Raw genomic sequence first — 24,591 nt, 5'->3', positions numbered from 1 at the left:
AAATTAATGTGAAACAACATAAACCAAGTCTGCGCTTGTAACTCAATAAATTGCAAAACATTAACAAATGTGTAAAAAAAATTGTCATTGTACGTACAATAACAAATATTTGAACAAAAATTTGGTTCAGAAACAAAGGAATAATCCTAGCTAATCCTTATATGACTCTTCTAATTTTACTGAACGAAGGAGAATATTGGGGATTAACATCTTCTAGACATAAATTGTATCGACAGCTGGTAATCTCCACTTCTAGTTCAATTAGTGTAATTTTCAGTAAATACAGACAGCTTGCTATCTCATACTGGAGTAAATTACTCCTACCAGGTAGTAGATATTTGAATATACTGTCATTTAATGTGCCATATGGTGTCCTAGATTAATTATGTAACCAATATTCTTGTCTTATTAACTGTATGCGTCAATTAATTTAAGTAATGATATTCATCAATAAAGCTAATTTAATATTTTCAATTTATTGGTAGACATAATCATATTTGATTTATTACATATCCGTAATTATACTGTCATAAATCGTATGACCTGAGATGTAGCTGTCATAATCATCAGATATGTATTTACCAATAATCTTTATCCCCAATGACATCATGGTATGTAAATTATATTAATGACATGCAAATGACATGCTAATTATATATATCATGGTAATGGTCATCACTTGTATCTTCCTAGTGGTAAAGACAGAGCCCACGCAGTATGGATTTCAAAGTCATGATATTGCCATGGAAACAGTTACCATAGTAATCACATGTGTCTACTGAGATAAGGCAAAGACAGTGTCCACTCTGTGTTAAGTTCATAAGCCCCAATATATCCAGAATCTAGACCAGTGAATTCAAACTGTCCGGTTGGTAGTTCACCAACGTAGCTCTGATGGAAGGTTAACTTGCCTGATATACCTGTCAACAAACCAAAACACATCGTATGAATGACAATTTATTACAAGTTGTTTTACAGCACTCTAGGGATTTCATTGTATCTATCCCCAGACAGTTGATAAAAAGTAGACAAGAAACTCAACAGAAATTGATATCAAATTTTGTGTTTTCCACTATTAGCTCTTAGCTATGTCTAGACGGTTTAGCCATGTTTTGTAATACAATCAACATCTTTATCTCTCACAATATTTTGTGTATTACCATGTTTGGTGAGTGGTCCTTGTTAAAATAACTTTTAAAGAAGATTGTATTATTAACAAATATTTTAGTTTGATCATAATTTCCTACCTCTCAGTGAACTTTCGTGAAATTTCCAGTCAAAAACTGAAGACAGGTACATTCCCAGTCCAGACTCAGCTATCAGTGGCAGGTCAAGGGCGCCCTCTATGAACTGTTTGGTGTAAGGGAAGTCCTTGGAAGTTTTCCAAGGAGTGACTGGCTTCCATTGCACATTTAGTACATCAGTGTTGTCATCATAGTCTGAAATGTGGTAGTGGTTTGAACCCTCCTCACTAGAACTACATGTGTTAGATAAAAAGAAAAAAACGATAATGTTGTAAGTTGAAGTTTGACAAGTTTACATTTTCTGTATGTATAGGAGACAGATGCAGTGTAAGGAAATCATCAATTGTAACAAAGAACGATTTTAAATCGGTTTAAATTCCATTATGCTCAAAAGATCTTGATTTCATCAAATTTCTCATCTAAGGTTCCTGTCTATGACATTGTTGGTGGCATATACTGTATTTTGATGATCTTGTAGTGACTAAGACACAAAAGAGAAAGGATGTGTGTGTCGATCGGTAATATATACCTCACGCATACTAGTACTCTGGAAGGAAATACAGTAGATGAAAAATCTGAAATATACAGACCGTATTTTAATCAAAATAGTCTCCTTCCTATTTAAGTACATTTCTGTCAAAATATTTATTTTCAAAGTTTTTTCAAAATAGTTAAGTTATTCCGAAAGATCACTTCCTGTCCTTTCCTCACCAAGGTATTTGTAATTCACTCAAGTGATTAACAAATCTGAAAACTCATGATATCTCAACTAGTTAAAACAGTAACAGTGTAAAAAAAAATAAAATTAGTTTCCTGCATTTAATATTACTGTTGATATTTTTCATTTTCATAAAAATGTTGTCAAAGTGATGTGCCCTCTCATTACCACATATTAATTCTTAAGCAAAAATTTTGTTATTTTCCTTCAAAATTTATGTAAAATATCAATTTAGCACATCAAATTATTGGTATTTAGAAAATTTTTATTGAAAAACTTTGACAACCGACCTTGACATGTGACCTTTAATCTTTGCTAGTCCATACAGTTTACCCATCCATATACCATATGTATCATTTAGATAGAGTCTGGGTAGGAAAGTGAATGTTGTGTTGATACCATGCTTTTCTTTGTATTCAGCATTGAATCTTACAAAAGGAACTGAAAGTAGCGATGGATAGAGAAAAAAACAGTGTACAATTCATTTATTACTGCTTAGGCACATCATAAAAATAACTTCCGCTCCACATGCTTCACATACATTACTTTATACGTCACCTGTCACCAATCTCGCATTCTGATTGGTCGAGAGCCCTGCAGATACACAGGCGTATTTTTCACCAACAGCCGTATTTTTGCTTGTTGTATCACGTGATCACTGCACGTCCCCTTGTAAACAAATCTAGCAGACAACTAGAGATCGAGCTATAACCAGCATTTCCAATGCCAAATTTGTGGTCAATCGAACAAAATATCACCGTTGTATACATTGTAACAAGTCTTTGAACTGTACTTTTCATGTCACAGGGAAATAGTCAAAAATTCCACACACAACCGTGAAAGTCCAGTGACGGCGAACGCACGGTCGTCACGCGATCGTAAACATAAATTCCTAAATTTATGAAGGATATGAAAATTACCACCACAGAGGGTGTAATTTTTGCTTAACTAGAACAACAAAGCATATCACGAACATTTATGTACATTTAATGGAATACAGTACGCAAAACAAAGACGCACTCATTTTTCAGCTGATGGTTATAAGTTTGAATATATCGCTGAGTGATATGCAAATAGTAAACATTACGTCATACTACTGAGCAAACGCGCACTCTGATTGGATGATAAAGTTAAGGCTGACATGTAAACAACCGCATTGCAGTTATCAGAGAGGTGCATGATACTACGCTCAACAGTATAACGTGGAAGTGATTTTACTTTAAAATGAAACAGCATTTTTAGACATTCAAAAATGAATTCATAGTCGCAGGTGACGTATAAGTATGTTATTTGCCAAATACTGTTCCACATCTTGCTGCTCGAGGTAATTTTTCTGGTATAACGGCTCGCCTCCGGCTCTCCGTTATACCAGAAAAAATTACCTCTCGCAGCAAGATATGGAACGGTATTTGGCAAATAACATATACATAGGCGCACATGGAAATAAGTCAACCTTCTTGTGCTATTTTGACCTCTAGCATGAGATAAAATGGTATTACAGGTACTTACAGTAAGTCAACCTTCTTGTTCTATTTTGACTCTCTAGAATGAGATAAAATGCTATTGCAGGTACTGAGAATAAGTCAACATTCTTGTTCTATTTTGACCCTCTAGCATGAGGTAAAATGCTATCACAGGTACTGAGAATAAGTCAACCTTCTTGTTCTATTTTAACCTCTAGCATGAGGTAAAATGCTATCACAGGTACTGAGAATAAGTCAACCTTCTTGTTCTATTTTGAACCTCTAGCATGAGGTAAAATGCTATTACAGGTACTGAGAATAAGTCAACCTTCTTGTTCTATTTTGAACCTCTAGCATGAGGTAAAATGCTATTACAGGTACTGAGAATAAGTCAACCATCTTGTTCTATTTTGACCCTCTAGCAGGAGATAAAATGCTATTACAGGTACTGAGAATTTAAATGATAAGATCAAGGCGTGTGACTTTGCTTCACTTCTCACTGACCTGAAAATACATATTCAAACTGATTGGTTTTTGAATAAGCACTCAAAGTGATTGGTTTGAAAATTCTTGTTCAAACTTTTAAATATGCACTCAAAGTGATTGGTTTGAAAATTCTTGTTCAAACTTTTAAATATGCACTCAAAGTGATTGGTTTGAAAATTCTTGTTCAAACTTTTAAATATGCGCTCAAAGTGATTGGTTTGAAAATTCTTGTTCAAACTTTTAAATATGCACTCAAAGTGATTGGTTTGAAAATTCATGTTCAAATTGAATGGTCTCGATCAAAAAATGTAATATTTTTTTTATGACTACATACTACAATAGTATTGACAATATATTGTTAATTTACCAGCTGACAGACTTTTCTTGGTGTTACTATCTCAAGAAGAGAACATAAAGAACTTCTTGAAGTAGTAACACCAAGACAAATTATAAGTCTGTGGATGGGTTACTATTTTACTTACCTGCAAGGACAGACTCCAAGTAATTCAGCGTAATTCCACCAAAAACTGGTCTTACTGACTTCTGAAAACCAAATGTGTACAACACAATATACTTTCCATCTTGTATCTTGTCAGCTACTAATTCTATATCCTGTTGTTGAAATAAAATACACAGTTTCAACTTTAGGTTCTACTTTAATTAATAAACAATTTTAATTAATTTTTAATGCGTGTAATATTGTAGGGCTTTAAATTTGATTTCAATAGGCGAGTACATGTTGACATAGGAGGGCGCTGTTCTCCACTCCCATGGTAGTGGAAATGCTGCAGTGTCTTCACTGCAGACAATGTCCTTGAAAAAACTGTCAGTATGTTGTCTTTTATAATGCTGTACCAATCCATAGACAATAGAGAGGTCCCTCTCTATTGTCTATGACCAATCATAGGCAATCAATGTAAATGGACATCATAGTCTTGTGCATGTACTGAACTCAACAGGAAAGATTGCACTGATGTGTAGAATGTAGTATCTCACTAGAGATAGAAGTGGTTTGAAGATATCAACAGGTGGTTGACTGATTTAATTTCATGAAGTCAGAGTTCACTTTGAGAAACAGTTTTGATTTATAACCCATGATATGATCAAAATCTCTACCTACAAAGAAAAGGTGTGACTCCAATAGAGTCCTATGCCACCGAAAGTGAATTTTGACGTTTATAAGTAACAGCAACAAAATTCAGAACCTCGGATAGGGGTATTACCTAGTAAAGGCCAACTTCAGATAAAAATTAAAATTTAGTTGTGAATTTTAGGATTAAATTTAGGTGTAAAAATAGTTCGTCTGGCGAAGCTGTAGCCTTCATTAAAGAGCCAGTAATTGTTTCCGCATGATATCTTCAACATGGGTAGTGAGTGGTAATGTTACATAAGCAGTGCAATGACTTGAACTTTCAGACTACATTGTATATTTAAAACACTGAAGAAAACAGAAAGAATGATCCTATGACTCTACTGATACCGTTTATGATAACACTAGTGTGAGAACCTAGGATTGAATCTTTGGCCTTTAAAGGCCCAGATCAGATTAGGATTTGAATTAAGGTGCCAAAAACAGTTGTACACTGAAATATATGTGTCTGGTAGAACTATACCTAATGTGCTTAAGGCCATTGATAGGATTAACTGGAGTGGAAAAATAATTGTGTAACATTGTTGACACTGGAACGAGACTCTGGTATAAATCAATGCATAACCTATGTACCAGCAATTGTACAGTATTTAAACAAGATAAAAAAAAATTGTCAAAAGTTCCCGAGTTAACCTGATCTGGTGATGATGATGTAGCAGAGCTGTAGGAAAATTTGGTTGCATACAAAAGAATGATCTCATAATCATGTACTGAGAACACTAAGCATTGAATCCTCCAGGCCTCTAAAACTTACCTGGGGCAGGAGTGGTTTGAGAGTCTCGACAGGAATTTGTTGAGGGATAACGACAGCTTGGTAATTTCCTACTGCCAAGACATGGTGATTGTTGTTGTATGGTAGTATATAACTAATCAATAAGGGTAACGTGTAATAGGTACCAAGAGATATCAGGAAAATTACCAGAAATGATATCCTGACAGACATGTTGGCTTGTATAATAAGGGATGGTTATCTTTATTGGCGGGGGGGGGGGGGTGTTGCTATAACACAACTGAATTGTGCAAACTCATTTTTTCGGGGGGGGGGGGGGGGCACACTGAACCCCAATATTATATAAGAGCTGTGTAGTAAGTAAAAGCAGTATTTGTTGTCCCTCATTTTGTTGCAAAATTTAGCAAGATTGAGAAATGGACTTTCTCACTTTCTCAATCTTGACTGTGATTAGTGGCACTATGGATTTTTTTTTGTACATGTATTTTTGATTAATGAAACAACTTCACAATGGTTTACTACTTTTAAAAACAATGTGCAGCAACATAGCATCCATTGTCCATGATTATAACTCAATAAATTGCTACAAAAAACAAACAAGAAAAACCCTAAAAATAGGTGGAAGTTTGCAAGATTTGTCTTAATTCCAGGGTAAATATCAACCCATCAAATAAAAGATACAAAGAGAAATGAAATACAGAAAAAATACAACAAATTGAAAACTAGAACCAAAATGCAGTAAAAAATTCAAGAATAGGTGTGTTTTACTCAGTAATCATGGCCAGAGAATATGAATATGGTTTGAAAATGTACAAACAAAATTAGTAATACCGTTAGCTATCAATATGAGCTATTTTCATACCAACTTTCTAACCCCCCCCCCCATCAAGAAAATGACTACACCCTGAATGTTCTTTTAGACAACAGCTTATTACATGTTGATTGTTTTGTACTTGTGAGTTATTGGTGCTATGTACAGCTGTATAATATGTAAACTGTTTCATCTATTTCTGTTCTTTTGTTGAAGTGCAGCTGGTAAACACCAGTCTGAATCCAATCAGAACTGTGCAAATTTACTGTTGGTGTTGACTTCACACCTTTTTGAACTACACTGTGTAAACATTTATTGTGACCTTTGAGGTCTATGCTGTGCTACAGTCTTTTTACTTTTAAGATAATTTCTCCACTGTCCATGATTTCCTTAACAGACTATGCTAATGTCATCACCTGTGATCTTTGATATATAAACTAAGCTACGCTTTATTTCTTCTCCACTGTCCATGATTTAACCTCTTTTTAATGGTCTGAGATTTAACAGACTATGCTAATTTCATGGTGTCATCAGCTTCATTTGCATGTCGTTAAAAGGAAAGGTCACAACTTGCTGCATGAATGCATTCAGTACGATGTATGTCTCACACCTTCTTAGTGAAATGTTTAGGACAAAAAGTAATGACCACAGTCCCTCTATCCATAGATTTATTAGAACAGGCAGATTTGTGGTTTTCAGTAATTTTATGTTGTTTGTGACAAAAAATGATGTTTTTAAAAGAATCGACGCTCCAAAAAATTGGGTAGAGGGTTTAGCTGTTCTTATGTACCCCAGGCTCCCTCTGGTGATCAGGGATATCGGCCCTTCCTCCCTCCCAATGGGTTTCAACTTGCCCACCAGCCCACTACCCACCCAATATTGTGAATGGTTTGCCCACTCCCCACCAGGAGAGCATATGTGCTTTCCACTATACCAACATTTTGATGTACACAATGTGTGCCCCTCCCCACAATTCCATGTTTTCTCCTCCCACTGTATCAAAATCAGGACTCTTCTCCATTGCAATTCTTCCTCGTTTACTCCCCTCATGCTACTGAAGAAAATTGCCCGCCCACTTAAAAATTGCATAAGGACAGCTTTTTGCAAGAACAGTTTTGTTGACTTCACCTGGAGGTAGAAGGTACCTCCAGGAATAATGTGGTATGATCACCCAACAAAACAGAAACTTAATAGAATAAAGACTAAAAGTATGTCTATAATCAATTTACAGCATGAAATTATCAAATTCTGATCAATTTACTAATACATTTTACATAAATTGTTCAATGTATCCTAGAATATATCCACCATCGTACTTGGGTCTTCCATATACCAGGTTATGAAAGTCATGTATAGCGCCCCCACAGGTGGAAATGGATGATTCTTAGACATCAGAGATGTCATCGTTTGCCTGAAAACAGATGGTGTATTTCCATTTGTTTGGTAGAGAATAGACTCTCCACTGATGAAGGGTCTATGGGTAGAGTTTTTTAAAAATATTTTTTATTTTTTTTGTGCTGGGAATTGCTTCCAGCGATTTTCTGTTATGTAGACATATACACAGAAATACACAAATGCTACAGAGACCCATTCAGGTTTGGGACTATGTGACAGGGCTATGGGTCTATGGGTAGAGTTACTTTCAAAGAACTAACACAAACTTGAGTTAGCAAAACTATTGAGAAAAATAACAATGGCTACTTGAATTACAACAATAGAAATAAGATAATAGAGGACTCTTGTAAAATGTGTTTAAATGTTTATTCAGTGAATTGTTTAGGAAGAGAAACAGCTGTTTATAGAATAGTTTGAGACTAATAGGTAAACAATGAATGATGTGACAGACAATTATCACCTAGAAAGGAGAGGTTTTGGTTTTTAGCACAGTCAGTCATTTTGGTCACTATTCACATACAGATAGTCTGGATGCCAAAGTGGTTTCTAACTAAACTAAGTGGAGGTGTAAATGGTAATGATAGCAAGTAGACTAACAAACAGTTTACACTAGTGATGGGTTCCTACATAGGATTCAAAACTTGGCAAACTAAATCTTGTTTCACATGTATTCAGAGAATAAACACCATTTAGTCAAAACTGACAGGAGACAAATTTTCAAAACATTCATTTGATGCTTTGATTACAAAGGAGAGATTGCATTGAAAGAAAAACAAAACATATTGGACGTGTGAAAATTGATAAACAACAAAGAAATCATAGCAAAAATTATTATAGAAATGTGTTATAAGTGAGATTTATATTTAGATATTTATGGTAGACATTAAAATAATAAAAAAATGTTTAGACAGACTTTGGGTTAAAGTTACAGAAAAAAATACACAAGATGTTTTTCATAGTCTTATAGAAGTTTGAAAACATAACTACCAGATAGTGTCTGTAGTGTGACTCAGTTCATTGAGTGTCTAATTCAATAAATGTTTTAATAAACCTAGTGTATATCACAGTGTAAACAAATACGACCTGTAAAAACATATCCCTTTGACCATGATCAGAAGATATTGGATCGCTTCATTATTACAGGGGTGGACAGCTTGGAAATAGTGTGTGTTATCATTCCCTTCCATGATATGGTCAAACCCAATTTCTGACTCTTCAATGGTTGGATTTCAAAAATGTGTAAAAGTGACGTGTACATTAAAAATCAAAAATTAATTTTAAAAATAGTATTAAAGTTCTTGAGGTTATTTTTTGGACAAATATGTCCCTGACAGATATAATAATGACCACCCTGTTAGTGAATGGTTGTGTCTAAACCTAAATCTCCTCATGAAGATCGCATTACAAGAGTTCAAGTTTGGTGGTGATACACACACTACAACTGCTGTTTGGTATCAAAGTGGTCTTGTTGACTTGGCAGGCATTCTTGTTTCGCTAAGCAAGCGTTACTTTTTCAAGGGTAGGAAAACGAAATTCAATTAGTGACGTTTGTAGAAGTCTAATCCTTGGAAGAATTTGAACAGTGTAAGAATTAAGTTACAACATGTTACATTGAGTTTAGAAAGTTCAACCAGGATTTATAGATCATCTGCTGGTGTATACTACAGTTCATTCAAGGTAAGGTAAAGCTGTTTCTTCTAAAATTTTGTATTGAGAATGATTATTTAATGTTTGCTTTCCAAGATTTGAAGAAATTTTTCGTTTTTAGATAAAACATGAAGACATTGAAATATGTATATGTAGTAAATCTGCTGCAGTACCTAGAGCTAGCTAGAGATCAGCCTGGAAACCCATTCAGAACATATTTGTCATCACATCCTGCAGGGTAGCGTAAATCACATACTGTCATATCTGATAATGCACATTGAGGTCTACAAATCGACAGCGTGACTGGAATATAGAATGAAAAAATTCATATCTCTGTGTTACAGAATTATGGAATTCTAGATTATTGACTCAGCCAATGCTTTTCCAGCCTGAGACACCAGACTTGAGCTATCTGCTTGCAGACGGAGTATGTACGGGAAAGGGACACTGTCACACATTGTCAGAATTGAATCTTGACTTACTCTTTCTGCAAGCAGGACTATACTCCAAGTGTCGTACTTTTATGTTGATATACATAACAAAGTAACTTAGTCTATTATTCTTGAAAAATGTTGAGGTCAGTGAGTTGATAGTAATTTTTGTCCTCTCATATCTCATATCTGCTTTTCATTGTACCATACCTAATTTATCTCAGTTTATTCATGTTTGTTTTATCATCATGGCGGTTGTCACGGTGATTGTCTACCTCCATGGTTTCACATATGTATCACATTTTTTGTAAATGGATGTTGAAACTACAAAATAGATGGGTGGAAAACTGGAAACAAATTGTTGTATTTTCACTGAGGTCATCATGAGACTTTTGAAGTACAACTTGTACATGTCAACATCATGTCTTGGTGTTTATTTGTAAAAGTAACAGATGTCTCACTCTGTTTCATATATTTTGATTTGAGTACTTCAAAGTAAAGTTGGTTGGTAACCTGAGAAGACATTGTCAATGTTACTAGTTCCGCCACTCAACCCTACCACTCAGAGGGGACCTTAATAGCCTACTTGAGCCCAGCACACATTACCCATTACACGATTTTACCTTCACCTTCATGTTCTATCATGCTAATGTAATGAGTCAGATGCTTTTTCTTAACTTTTTTGATCATCTTAACCATGGTTAGTCTTGTACCAAGACTTCAAATCTGTGCTCAAGAGTTTGCCAAACCGACGGCAATGATGACTGTACCTCTGGTAGGCAGGTGTGCAAGCCCTCGACAGGGCCTTTGGTGATATCTCAGACCACTTTCACAACCCCTTGTGACTTTTAGACTTAGCTAAAGGGTCTAGCAGCTAGACTAAATCATGGTCTTTTATCTTTATGTCCGAACTTAATGAAGGATTGTGCGATTCCTCTAACTTTAACAAACAAGCTTCGTATACTTTTTATCTTTTGCTGTCCGATTGGAATTACTTTGAAATCCCATAAGATATACGGAAATTAAAAAAAAAATTGTACAGCAATAAAAATGAATAAGTTGGGTCAAATTATTTTTCACTAAAAAAGCGTGAAGGGACTTTTCTAGGATTATCTAAAAAAAGAAGAAATAATGATAATAATGTTGGTTTTTATTTAGAGCTTTCCCACCCTGTGTGCAAAGTATTTTACAATTATTACCCCTGGCACAGATCTATAATGGCACAATGGTCCTACTTCCTCAACTCCCTGGGGAGCATACAATCCATTGCAGCATGTTCAAGTGCATAGGATCATATTGCAACCTCTATCCTACCAGGTCCCCAATTATACAACTGGGTTGACTAAAGCGCAATCATGGTTCAAATCTTGCCCAAAGACTTTATAGCATTCAGAGACAATCGTCAGTGATGTTGTTTGAACCTGCAGTCTGCAGATTCCATTCACCCATCATGACTCCAAGAAAGAAGAAATACGGTGGTATAGACGTTGGAGAGAAACCTAACGACTCATAGCGGTCTGAGGTAACGATCAACGTCTATGGTCAGGGCTTGGAGGAATTTGACTATAATTCCTCCAAGGTCAGGGTTTCAATCCCAGCATGGATAGTGGGTGGTACTTCCATGATCCCAGCTTCTCGCACACAGATAATTTTAACAGTGGAGTCATACATGCATCATGTGCATAAGGATTACATATCCTTCTTTTGTTCTTGCTTGCATTAATTCTGTAGCAGCACAAATAAGTTACTTATTTGTGGTACCAGACAGACTGTTTTTTCACACCTAAATTCTAATCCTATCCAAACTAGCCATTTACATGATCAGTGTTATTCATGCCATAAAAAACAACAAATGGTTGAGTTCAGACTAGTCTGTAAGAAACAATGTATACATGCCATATTGCCACACCAGTCCCCTCAGCACACACAAAATGAAGAGATTTATGGGTGCTGAATGACCTGACATATCTTATATAGTCTAAGTTTAGACCATAGACCTCTGGGTGGAGGGTCTATGTTTAGACCTAGTCAAATAAATATTACACTGAGAGTGATCACAAACCTGAGTCTGAACATTAATGGAACACAGTTTTTTGAATGATTATAGGGATATATATAGGATGGTGTCTACTGGTCCAGTTGTGTCTGTGAAGACAGAAGCATGCACATTCTTGTAGAATCTCCAGACTTATCAATCTATAAACAAAGACAATTATAAGTTAGGGGGGTGCTGGTGGTGTCATATTTAGTGATGTGTGTGTGTGTTGGTGATGGGGAGGGCATTTTGGTAAAGTTATTTGTAGTGGAAGCTAAATTTAAGGATCATCAGAGGGGTTGCTTATGAGTCGGTTCAGTCAGAATAGTTTACTTTCCTGTCGTGAGTCGAAAGATATAATTTAGACATTGTGTACCAGATGATGATTTTGGGGACAATGTCAGGTCATGGAGGTATATCTCCATGGTTACAGGTCAACTTGATACATGCATTTATAGAAGTTGATTATACAAAATACACTGTCATATTTTATAGTGCAACACCACTCGATCAACAAGAAGCAAACTTAGCAGGTACATGGGACAACTAGATCATATGTCAACTCCATGTACATAATACTCGTATCATGTTTTTTAAAATGCCTCCAAGATATTTTGGGAAATGATATTTGACACTGTCATGGGTATAATACTCAAAGAAAGAGATCCTGGTATATTGATTCGTCTTTAGTAAATAAGAATCACAATACTTTCCAGCTAATTTATATAAGGTGACAATTTGTTTTAATCAGACTATACATATATTTTCATAATACAGCCAAATATTTTATTTTCAACGAGATTTAATTTTTACTGGAAACAGAAATTTTGTCAGCCTGGGCCTAATTTTCAGTCACTGATTTAGGAAGGAATTAATGCATTGTATCATAATATAATGAATAAAAAGTGATTTCAAAGAATTGTATTTTAGTGGAAATACACACCATCAAATATAGCCTGGAAGATTCTGTTCGCTTCATGTGCTCATGGGCCCTGGGGTAGTAAGTGGTTACATGTAAGTAGACCACAAGCTGAAAATTCAGACTGTATGAAACTAGCGAAAACTGTAAAAATAAGTTCCAAGTAAAATTTCAGTATTTCACAGAGCGTTATCATGTCAGGTGAGGGGGGAGGGGAGGGGGGTCAAACAATTTGGTAAATGGAGAATCTGAGTCTTTACAAGGGGAGGAGGTTATCTTGAGAAAATCAGTCAGTCAAGCCAGCATTATGTCACTATAGATCTGATAAAAACTGTTTGTGTCTCATACTTTTTGGATTACTAATATAATAGTCATGTAACTGTAAGTGCTTGTACTAGCTGTAACTAGATAACATGTGTGTGAAGGCTTCCCTAACCTCTATCAGAAAAAAACAGGAAACACAGCTTCCAGATCAAAGTATTTTATCCCTGTTATCCCATTAAATGCTGACAGATGACAGCCTGGCTGTTTAGACAAGGGGTCTGGTGATACTTAAAGCTGGGAATTTTTGTTTTCATCATGTAACAAAGATATATTCACTAAAAAATTGGTCAATTACTTATAAAAAGACACTGTATCTGTTAATTGTGGTCAAAATTAATTTATCCAAAGGTGGTGTAGTGATAAGTTTAAATCTTGAGCAAAAGCGTAATTTTGAATGTCACTTTGTTAGAACTGCACTATTGTTTTTTGATAAAATACAATAATCTATTCACTGAAAATAATCAGGCACTGTACATGTACATGTTAATCAATGGTTGATCGTATCCATGAATATTACAATTACAGGTTTAAATAATGATCATCGTTGAGGGCGCTAATTTTTCGGGTACAGACCCAAAATCAATTTGATTTAATTTATCCTGTATACAGCTACAAAAAATATGCTCACCCATAGGTGATTGAATACTGACTGTTCATGGTGATCGATATTACGAGGTAGTCATTGTATCTAACAAAACATTTTCAAAAATATGTTCAGTTGCAACTAGTGGAGCTTTAATAGGAGGGGGTGGGGGGGGGTGGGGGATATATAAACATCAGAATATTGGTTTTGGAATGCATCCTAAAAAATGTCTTACATTGTCAAATTTAATAATTCATCTAATAATATTTTTTGTATGATTATTACGTACATGTAGTTTAAAATTGTCGCAATGTGCAATATTGGAATTAGAATGTCACACTTCTCATGTATGTCTAATCGACAGTTATTCTCTCATCAAATTCTGTGTCTTTCAAAATATTTTGTGTAGTTACATGTATACTCAAGAGAGGCTACCTTGTGAATTGACTATGTTTAATAAAAACCTTGATGTTGAACAAGATAACTTAAGATATGCTAGTTTCATTCACTTCCATTTATCAGTACAGAGCTGGCATAGATCCAAACTTTGGCAATGTTTTGGCCTAATGTTAATCAACCTCCATTATGTCCTGTGTTGTTGATTATTTCCATTGCTAAACTGTAATTGTACAACAGTACAAACAATTGACAATATGTGTATAGAAGTTCCCTAGCAAGGCCTGTACATGTACGTCCCTTCTATCTAAGGGAGGGGGGGGGGGGGAGGAGGGAAGGGTTCTGTCTTCAGACCACCTCTAAGCCCATCTCTCTCCCTCATATACACTACTACATTAATGTCAATGATTTATCATTAAATTGGAAACTGGTTGAAGTTTTTGTATGATCAGTATATTAATTTCCAAATAAAAATGGAACATTTTCTCGGAGTTCACCAGCGTAAGACAAATTGTACAAAAAGTAGAAATTTGGGACATTTTCTTTATTTCACTGTTTGATATTAAATTCACCTTGACATTCAGCACTCACATAAAGTTCATGAATTAAAGTCAGTGTACTTTGGCAAGTTGTACATTAAAGGGGAACACCACTCCTGGAAATAAAGGTATTTTTTAAAATAAACTTTGGGTTCTGGAGAGTTCTTTCATGATTTCATGTCACCTGAATTTTGCTCGATTACCAAAAAACATCCAAATTGAAACTCTTTTTCACCTTTGTTGTTCTAGCAGTAGTATATTGTTGCATCATGGGTCTTAACAGACATGAATATGTATTAGATGAACAAGGAATATTCATGACCATTTATGTAATGGTAATAGGCACTTAGGAGTCATTAATATACATTTTTTTCGAAAAAAGGGTGTGGTCACTTCATAATTTTCTTTAGTTTATACATATGTGTATACCCTTGCATCATTTTACTTCTGCAGACTTTAATTCAGGTCTTTTCTACAAATCTATATGTATGTACATGTATATGTCTCACAAAAGCGATATCTGTAATCTTTCTGTCTGTTTTCCTTCCCATTTTGATTTCCACATATGATAGGAATTCCAGGATAATTGTAGATCGCATTAATTCTGGAATGCTAAGTGTATAGAAATAAGCATAGCATGCTGAGAGGAGTATGTAACAACCATGTAAAAACAGTCAAATCTCAGTTTGTGGGATTACCACATGTAGCGTGTACTAGCTTTATAAATCCCTAATCACATTGATATAAAGCAGTCCCTTACATGTACAAGCTGTATTATGAGGGGGAGGGGGAATTGAGGGGAGGGCAGCTGGCAAGTCAAACTATAGTATAGTCATATCTCTGTCTGATAGATTACCACATATATGTGCTTGTTATATATATCCAAAGCAGTCTCCTACATGCACAAGCTGTATTATTGAGAGGGAGGGGGAATTGAGGGGAGGGCAGCTGACAAGTCAAGCTATAGTCATATCTCTGTCTGATAAATCACCACGTATATGTGCTTGTTATATAAATCTGTATAAAAATTCTTACCAATATTTCTTTTTGTTTTTGGTTGAAGCAACATTTTTCAAAAATAAAAACAATTAAAAAGATAAAATGAAATAAAATCCCGGCCTACCTACCTACCCTATTTTCTGAGACCGTGTTATCGGAAATTTAACACACAATTATTGTTTTTTTTCAGCTTACACAATTTCTCACAGAACTTTACTTTGTAAAACTGCATGCAGTTGTCACTGTTCAATCTGAGGTCAAGGTGCTTGGTGGGATTTTTGCCTTATCATAAGTGTACCACTCACTATAATGTACAAAGCAAACAAGTAATTTGACATTTCATTATATAGAGATATATAGTACATGTAAGTCTAACCTGTGACAGGATGGAACACAGTAATTGATATTGACTATTACGTAATGTAACAATTTTTAACATGCAATGATCTTCTAATTTAAGACTTGGTGCATTTTAAATTTCATTTGAATTTTAATGTGAAACTAACTTGTTAAAGTTTATCGTAAGTTTCTAATAATACTTTACATGACTTAATATGACAGGAAATCCTGTACGTTGATTTTTATAACTTTTAAAAGTATGCACAAATTGGTTTCAGATATCAAACTTGCTTAAATATAGAAACCATGGATTAATCATTTTTAACAGAGTTCAGTCAGTTGTAAATCTTGATGGCGTACAGAAATTGACACTTACATTCTTGAGCCGACATGGTTGAATGAATCTGTCAAAATAAGAAGTAAAAGGAACTTGTATTTATTTCACTTGTTGACTAAATCATTCAGATACATGAGAAGACTGTACTTTGTGAAAAACAAGTATGATAACATATCGGTAGTTGGTTAAAGTTACATCTATAGGTTTGTTGATGGCAGTATTTGAATAGCTGAGACACTTGGATATCTGGCTTGACTATATTAATTACTAGAGCCAGTGGAGTTGAGTTAGATAGTCAAATCTCGGTGCTAGTATGCTAATTAAAGACTGGGACAACCCGAGTTGATACTTATTGAGGTGTAGTTTTTACTGCATATTGTACTCACAGTATTGTATGTACTGAAGCATACTTAACCATCACTTGCAATTAACTGAACTCAAAGCTGGTATCAAGATGTAATTTATAAATGATCGGATGATGTAATTTATCATATGTATCAAAAAAATGTTCAAGAAATCCTGACTTTGCAGTCAACTGTTTTTGTAATAACAACAGAAGACAATTGTAATGTTATAAAAGACATGCATCAACGTTAAAATCATGCTAAATCAAGGTTATTATTTAAGTATAGAATGTATTTTCACTTGAGTAAAAGTTTATAAACTCAGCTTGTGAGTGGATATAGGAATACAAACTTAGCAATGGTGAATCTTTCTTGTTGTATCAAAATGATGATTGTGCTTGTGCAAGTCAGCATTAGTTTTCCTAATTTTTCCCTAAATTATATGTTTGCAGTGGTACATGTATAATCATATTTTAAAAATTTACAAGAAATGTTCTTCATTTTAGAAATTATTTGTGAGGTAGTGGTTTTGTCACTACTCATTTGTTGACTTGTAGTGACAAGGCCCCTTAGGTAACTTGTGATTTACCTTTGGATGAATGAAAAAAAATGTTGAGAAATAATTTTGTCTAAATTTCTGTTGTATAAAATATATGTACAAGTTCAAATGTGCAACAGAATGTACAAATGTGTAGTCACTGAATTGGAATGTAGAAGAAGAGGGAGAGGAATGTACAAAATGATAAAATAACCACCAATGTACTTGAAAATGGGAGTGGAATTCTGTGTGGGTGGAATGACATATATTTTATGTGTTCTGAGATGTACCCAGTACAATGTCAACAAAGATGAAATTGATTGGTCTGGAAACAGATAGTTTGTGTATCAGCCTTGAACCTGCAAAATAGATCCTGAATGTCTCAGAGACACAAATATTTTATTTATTTATACAGACATGAATACTACATTGACACTGCTAATCACAATGTTGGGATGTACTCAAACATTTCGCAACCCATGTTGGCTCCTGTGGTTTGATGACAAGTGATAGTATATTTTATAGGGCTGTTTTTCATTCAGTAGATTCCGGTGTTTGAGACTTGTTTTGATTTTGAATAAATATTAGTATTGTAAGTCTGTATGTCAAATATTTTGTTAGACTGTCGACAGTCGTTCATGCCTTTTGCTACGTTTTATCTAAAACTAAAGTCGTTGCCACCTTGCTCCGATCTGGAGTAATACTATAACTGTCTACTGATCAGTTCGCGCCTTCGGCAATCGCAGTTCCTATCAGTATGCATTAGTATTCAGTGCTACGGAGCGAGGCAATGACTTTGATTTAGATGAAATGTAGCAAAAATGGAATGTAGCAAAAAAGGCACGAACGACTGTCAACAGTCTAATATTTTGTCTTTTCTTAGCCTCATCATGTTGCTGTATTTTGATTATTTTATGACATTGGTGCTGTGAAGTGAATGTTGTCATCATAGAACAGCACCCTCTAGAGTTGGTTATATTTTGATTATTTTTGTTGGCAAGTGTTATGACAGTCTCTGTAAAGGTACACAGTGATGGGTTGCCTCACACATAGGTCAACTCCTCTCTGTGAGGGTGGAGTGACGCGACATATAGTGTTATGAATAATGACAACCCAATGAATCTGCTCGTGGAACAGCGCCCTCTAGAGTTGTTACCACACCAGGAGTTATGGTTTTTGAACTGTAACATGATCACTTTGGTCAGTTTGGTAGTTAAACACTTTAGATGTGGATTTATTTTTACAATTACAGGTCAAACCTGATGTAGACTACCTTCAACCAAATATCAAGAAAAGCACCAACCCTACAGAAGCAAAGGTTGTTGCCTAGCAACAGGTGTTGCCATGGAGCATCAAGGAAGAAATGAGACTGCCATATTTTTATTGGATGAAGAAGAGCAAGAAGAAGTAAGTCGTATCTGTAGATCTTTAAAGTCTTTTATTTGTGTTTTAAACAGCTGATGATAATTATGGGATGTATTAGACTTGTTTTTGTCTATTTTACAATTACTTGTATATCAAAAGATTTCAGTGGCTGACTTTGTAAGCTTTTTTTATTCAATTGACAATCTTTATATTGCCTACCTACTCATCCCTGTGATGACATTAAATCATCAGTTTATGCATATATATATATATATTTGAGTTTTCCTTGATGTTTTGGTAGATGTATGTTAAAGTGTGTCATGGAATCTAGTTTGTGTATGTTGACTAGAAAATGTAAATGAAGTTCGAAGTTTGTTGAAGTTCACACTTGACGTTGAATATCGTTGACTAGAAAATGATACTGTATATCATATGAAGTTCAAAGTTTGCGGAAGTTCTCACGGGACATTGAAATTGTCGACTAGAAAATGATAAATGAAGTTCAAAGTTAGCAGAAATTCATACGGGACATTGAATATCGTTGACTAGAAAATGAAGTTCAGAGTTTGTTGAAGTTCACACGGGACATTGAATATTGTTGACTAGAAAATGAAGTTCAGAGTTTGTTGAAGTTCACACGGGACATTGAATATTGTTGACTAGAAAATGATAAATGAAGTTCAAAGTTTGTTGAAGTTCACACGGGACATTGAATATCGTTGACTAGAAAATGAAGTTCAAAGTTTGTTGAAGTTCACATGGGACATTGAATATCGTTGACTAGAAAAATCTGAAGTTCAAACTCTGTGGAAGTTCACAAGGGACATTGAATATCGTTGACATATGAAGTTCATAGTTTGTGGAAGTTCACATAGGAAATCTAATCAGTCAGTGTACATGGTTGGATGAAAACAATGAAACAATTAACTCAAATCAAAGACTGTGAAATCATTCTGATTGATTTCCTGTAAAAAAATTAGTCCAAGCAAAAATGTCCAAATTATAACGACAGTGGCTAAAATTAGGTTGTTGTTATTTGAAAGGGTCCACTGAGAACTTAACAGTTTTGATGATTTATCTGTTATATGAACAAAGGGCGTTGAACTCATTCTGTGTGCATATAATGTAAACTCAGACTTTAAAATACTGCCTCAGGTGGCATTTTGATACTTTTGTGTAGCAGCTAGAGTACTGCAGCATCAGATCCCTTGATTATAGCACCACCCATGATGTCGCTACTACCCCATACATGCTAAGTTAGATCAAATATATCAACTTATACTTAGTTGTGTACAAACAAATACCCCCTAGGGAGAAAGAGGATCAAGTTGTTCTTAGTTGTGTACAAACAAATACCCCCTAGGGAGAAAGAGAATTGATGGGCCACTATTGTCACGTGTTTTCCATTGGATAAATGTGGTGTAATAAGTCCTTGAAATTGTATGGTTAGAAAATGTATATCTCCAGTATTTTTTATCTGAACTACTTAAAGGCCCAGTTCAGATTAAGGATTAAAATCTATGTGTGAAAACAGTTGTCTATAGAAAATGTTGGTCCAGAACAAAAGAATAATGCGATGTAATCTGTCTGGTTCCACTGATATTAAAGTTGCACTAATGTGAGGACATGGGATCGAATTCTGGGCCTTTATAAAATAGAACTCAAGCAAGAACCTAGGAATGGACTCTTGAGCCGTTAAATGCTACAGGAACTAATAACTGTTGGAACTGAAATATTTCTCCTTGAGATAACTAACTCCTGTTTAATGTGTCAATTAATATATAGCTCAGCTGTAATGTGTATTCATAGTAAATATCAAACTAGTCCTGCTTGCAGACTGAGTAATTTGTAACTTGATTCTGACAATTGCCCACTCCCTTCCTTCCCCATGTCAAGGGACGATGTCAAAATATCATTCCATACACCGTCTGCAGGCAGGACTAATATCAATCACACCCTTAGAATTTCTAAATATAGAAAAATACCTTGGTCTGTACGAGTGCTGGTTGTTTTGAAATACTTGTCATACATTTGAATATATTAATTTTTGATGTTCAAATTTTTTAGTAGAAAATCAGTTTTTCACATTTTACCTTGGAGTCCACTAATAATTTTTGACTACAGTGTACTTACAGCCACATTATTTATGTGAGGAAATGTATTGATTTGAAATAAATCTGTCTTTATTACCTACATTTTGTACATTGTATGGTTAATTCAGAATTTATCCGTGAAATACATGATGGTTAGCTGTAAGTACACTGTAGTCAAAAAGTATTTATCAGCCAGACAGAGTATGGTGGACTCTGAGGTAAAGTGTAAAAAATCATGTTAATTTATTTTGGTGCAAACATTGTTTCATCTGGATAAGCTAAAGATAAATTTAGAATCAAAATGCATATGTATTCACTATGTCTGAATTGACTTGATGTGTTGTGTTAAAGAAAAATACCGGTAATATAATTCTATAAATAAATTAGTTTTGATAGTACTTTACAGCTGGTAATATTGTTGTTGCCGGAAATGATGTTCACTGTTTGTATGATTAAAAACACGAAAAGAAATGATTTAAATTAAATTTCATTAACGGGGAAATGTCAATGGAATCAAAATTATATGAAATCACACAGTAATCTTGTTGTCAAATACGAATTGATTGCATCACAGACAACTTATTTGTTTGTGATTACATGTAAACTTTAAATTTTTACATGAAACAAGATCACATTTTTTAAAATAAAAATTCTTCGCCAGCTTGCTATTTTTTGAGGAAAAAAACTTCACTGTTTGTTTAAAAAAAGGAAAGAAGTAAAAACAAATGAAATGAACCGGGGGAGTGATAAATGGAATAAAAAATAATATGAAATTACAAAGTGAATAATATTTATGAAAACATTTGGTACAGTTTTCATTTGGAACTATTACTGAAAACTGGTCACATGTACCTACTTGAATGTATATGAACATAGAATGTAGAATGTAGAGAGGGTAAAGATTTGTTGGTTAAGTGCTTAACCCTAAAACTGGTAGTGTACTTTTTAGAGTGGCCTGATAACTGCTTGCTATCAGAGATTTATTTTAAATAAGATGTTAGTGATAAAAGAAGTAAATAAAGTTGAGCAAACAGTTTTAGAATTAGTGTCGGTGTTGTAACGTGCTAAGGTCAGGCCACAATTTAGCAATAATACAAGAGACTGAAATGGGTCAGACCACCTGTTGAAGTAGCCACTAAAAACTTCCTGCCAGGTTATGATATGTTGACAGTCAGGGCTGCAAGACTATAGAAAGGTGAAGGTAAAGCCAAATGTAATGGCTTGCTGTGTGCGTCGTTCACCACGTACACGCACTAAGGTAAACTTCAGTACAATACAGTCAGCGGTTTTCCTGCTAATATGATTAAGCCATATGTCTTTGCTTTGACTCATATTCAGGGAGTGTTTCCTCTATCGTTTTACGTCAAGAGTTCGTAAGTAAACTTGTTATCTTCAAATATTGTAGATTAAGCAACAGTATAGTGATTGTCTTGTTCATGGTTTTTAATTCTTTGTGAAATATGTCGGCACTTCTGTCATGAACTAAAGTCCAATGAGTCAGGTTGGAGTATAGAGATATTTATCAAACCTCGGTGTGATGGCCTAGCTGCCAGTTTTGAGTCAAAAATGAGACATACTCCTCAACACTGTTAAAATACTTGTCTCAAAGTGTGATGAATTGTGAGATATCTGTTCTCACTTATCAGGTAAGACTAACTTTTATCAGTAAGATATCAGACACTGACAGCAATGTAGATAGTCAGAGATCTCGATATCTGAACAGACAGCTTTTGTCTGGTATTTTATACATGTGGCATACTATTTCATGCAGTCATTCGATTCTACCATATTTATTTTGTCTATAGTGCAGTTCAAAGAGCAGAATTTTTATTTTGATATATTTATTACCTTTATACTATCTTTATATAGATTGTATATATTTACTACCATTGTGTTGAAAGAAACTTTGAAATTTCACAATTGACATTTTCCCTCCAAAATTATAGGTAAAAAATGACAAAATAACCTAAATTTTTGTGAATTTTGACTCAATTTTAGACAAAATTACTGTTAAGTGTTGTTTAAGATGTGTGTGGATCAAAATAATGAAGCAGATGGAAACAGAAAAAGAAAAAAAAAACAGAAAAAAGAAAAACAATGCAAATGATGTATCTAAAATGTTGACCTGGTTTACTACAAGGATAGGTACTGAACTACATTATGTATATGAAAAAAACAAATCCTTTCATTCAGTATGAGTTCATAATAACAAGAAGGACAAAATTGATACTGGAAATTCTGACCTTCCCCCATCCTGACCCCAACAAAAAGAATGACAATGTCAGGGTAGTGTTGTTTCCTTGAAATGTTTTGTAATCTCTTAATGGTAATCATCATCATTAAACATGACAGCTATCTCGATTTGATTGTAACTACGGTCTGTAGCCTTGTATCCAATGTAATCACCATAGTTGAGATGACCGTAGTAATAACAACAAAGTTACGACACTCCTATTTAATTCTATGTTTCGCAATGTCACCACCTTAAAAATAGGTGGATGGTCGGTTGGTCAGGTGAAACTTTAAAAAGTAAGTGCGTTTACTACTGTATGTTGGTGATATGTTGAATTCATAATGAGACTTTAGCAGTCAGAATGACTTAGAAGTGACAGATAAAGTCGGAATGACTTAGAAGTGACAAATAAAGACATGGAAACTTTGAACCATTTGTTTATTAAAATTTAAAAAATTTCAGCGATAAACTATAACTTTCGCTCAGGTACATACTCGTAGGGGCCGCCATCGTACAATGACGTTGTGATTTATCCTTATCCTACCATAGAGGGCATGCATCACTATTTTTTTATAATTTTGCCAGATTTAAGAAATATAGGGTTGGTTGGGTCATGAGAAACATAGGACTAAGTATGGCAGCCCTTTGAAATAGTTCAACAATCTGTTTATGTGTTGGAATCTGCAACAAATGTTTAATAAGTAGATAGAATAATGGAACCAATAAACCAAGGACTTTGGTATTGTGGATTGTTTATTGTACCCTAGCTTGATGGTATATTTCACAACTATTGTGTTTAAAGACCAATGTTTGAATCCATGGTCTTACATTCAGTGCAACCCTCAGAATTTAACTAATTTGGAAAAGTTGGCCGAAAAACGTGCAAGGTAGACCAATGAATAGGCCTTTCCAAAATTTGCCATGGTGGCGCTCTACTTCCTGTCTGTGTGTACCTTGGGGGTATACATGGTATAGGTTACTCAGTTAATCATAGAGCACTGCTGCTTTCCTCGATATCTAAACAATACTAAAAACATCCCTGATTTACACTTCTACAGAATACCAAGAGACAAACAGAACAATGAGGGGATGATACCCCAATTTGAGTGAGGGCGCTGCATTCTTAATTTGCTGTTTGCAGTCTGGAAAGGCCTGGTATTATGCCCAACAATGGATATTTAGTATATAGTAGAATTTCCAAACGCAAATTCATGAAAAAAAGTAGTCAACAAGAAATTGTGGAGTAGCCGGTTGATTTTGCCGGCTACCGACTCTTGTTTACATCCCTGAATATTAACATACAGGTTTTATTTGTGTATAAACAGGGGACAGCAAGGAATCAGTGCAATGATTTAAAAGGTAACACTACCACCTGGCAAGCCACATTACGAACACCTGGGGATGAACCAATGAAAGGCCAGCTTACAACAGATAATGGACCAGTATATTATACCTCTACAGCTACAACACTG

At 34.7% G+C, this 24,591-nt stretch overlaps 1 protein-coding gene across 1 annotated transcript; it reads right to left on the bottom strand.

Annotated features, from left to right (window-relative positions):
* Positions 1–737: 737 nt before the first annotated feature.
* LOC144438805 (uncharacterized) lies at positions 738–6,004 on the bottom strand. Its single transcript, XM_078127982.1, has 5 exons — positions 5,816–6,004; positions 4,394–4,523; positions 2,253–2,403; positions 1,248–1,477; positions 738–920 (listed from the first exon to the last, which is right to left on the bottom strand). Exons 1-5 carry the CDS (start codon positions 6,002–6,004, stop codon positions 766–768), a joined length of 855 nt encoding a protein of 284 aa, XP_077984108.1. The 3' UTR covers positions 738–765.
* Positions 6,005–24,591: the final 18,587 nt, after the last annotated feature.

The sequence above is a fragment of the Glandiceps talaboti genome, chromosome 8 (assembly GCF_964340395.1).
Source record: "Glandiceps talaboti chromosome 8, keGlaTala1.1, whole genome shotgun sequence".
Classification (NCBI taxonomy): domain Eukaryota; kingdom Metazoa; phylum Hemichordata; class Enteropneusta; family Spengelidae; genus Glandiceps; species Glandiceps talaboti.
This window is presented reverse-complemented; position numbering and strand designations above follow the sequence as displayed.

Excerpts from the sequence above, each read along its gene's own strand:
- LOC144438805 (XM_078127982.1), bottom strand. The coding sequence starts at position 6,004 with ATGTCTGTCAGGATATCATTTCTGGTAATTTTCCTGATATCTCTTGGT. Across the intron at positions 2,404-4,393 it reads CTTGGAGTCTGTCCTTGCAG|TTCCTTTTGTAAGATTCAAT; the intron begins GTAAGTAAAATA and ends CGCTACTTTCAG. Across the intron at positions 921-1,247 it reads TCACGAAAGTTCACTGAGAG|GTATATCAGGCAAGTTAACC; the intron begins GTAGGAAATTAT and ends GTTTGTTGACAG.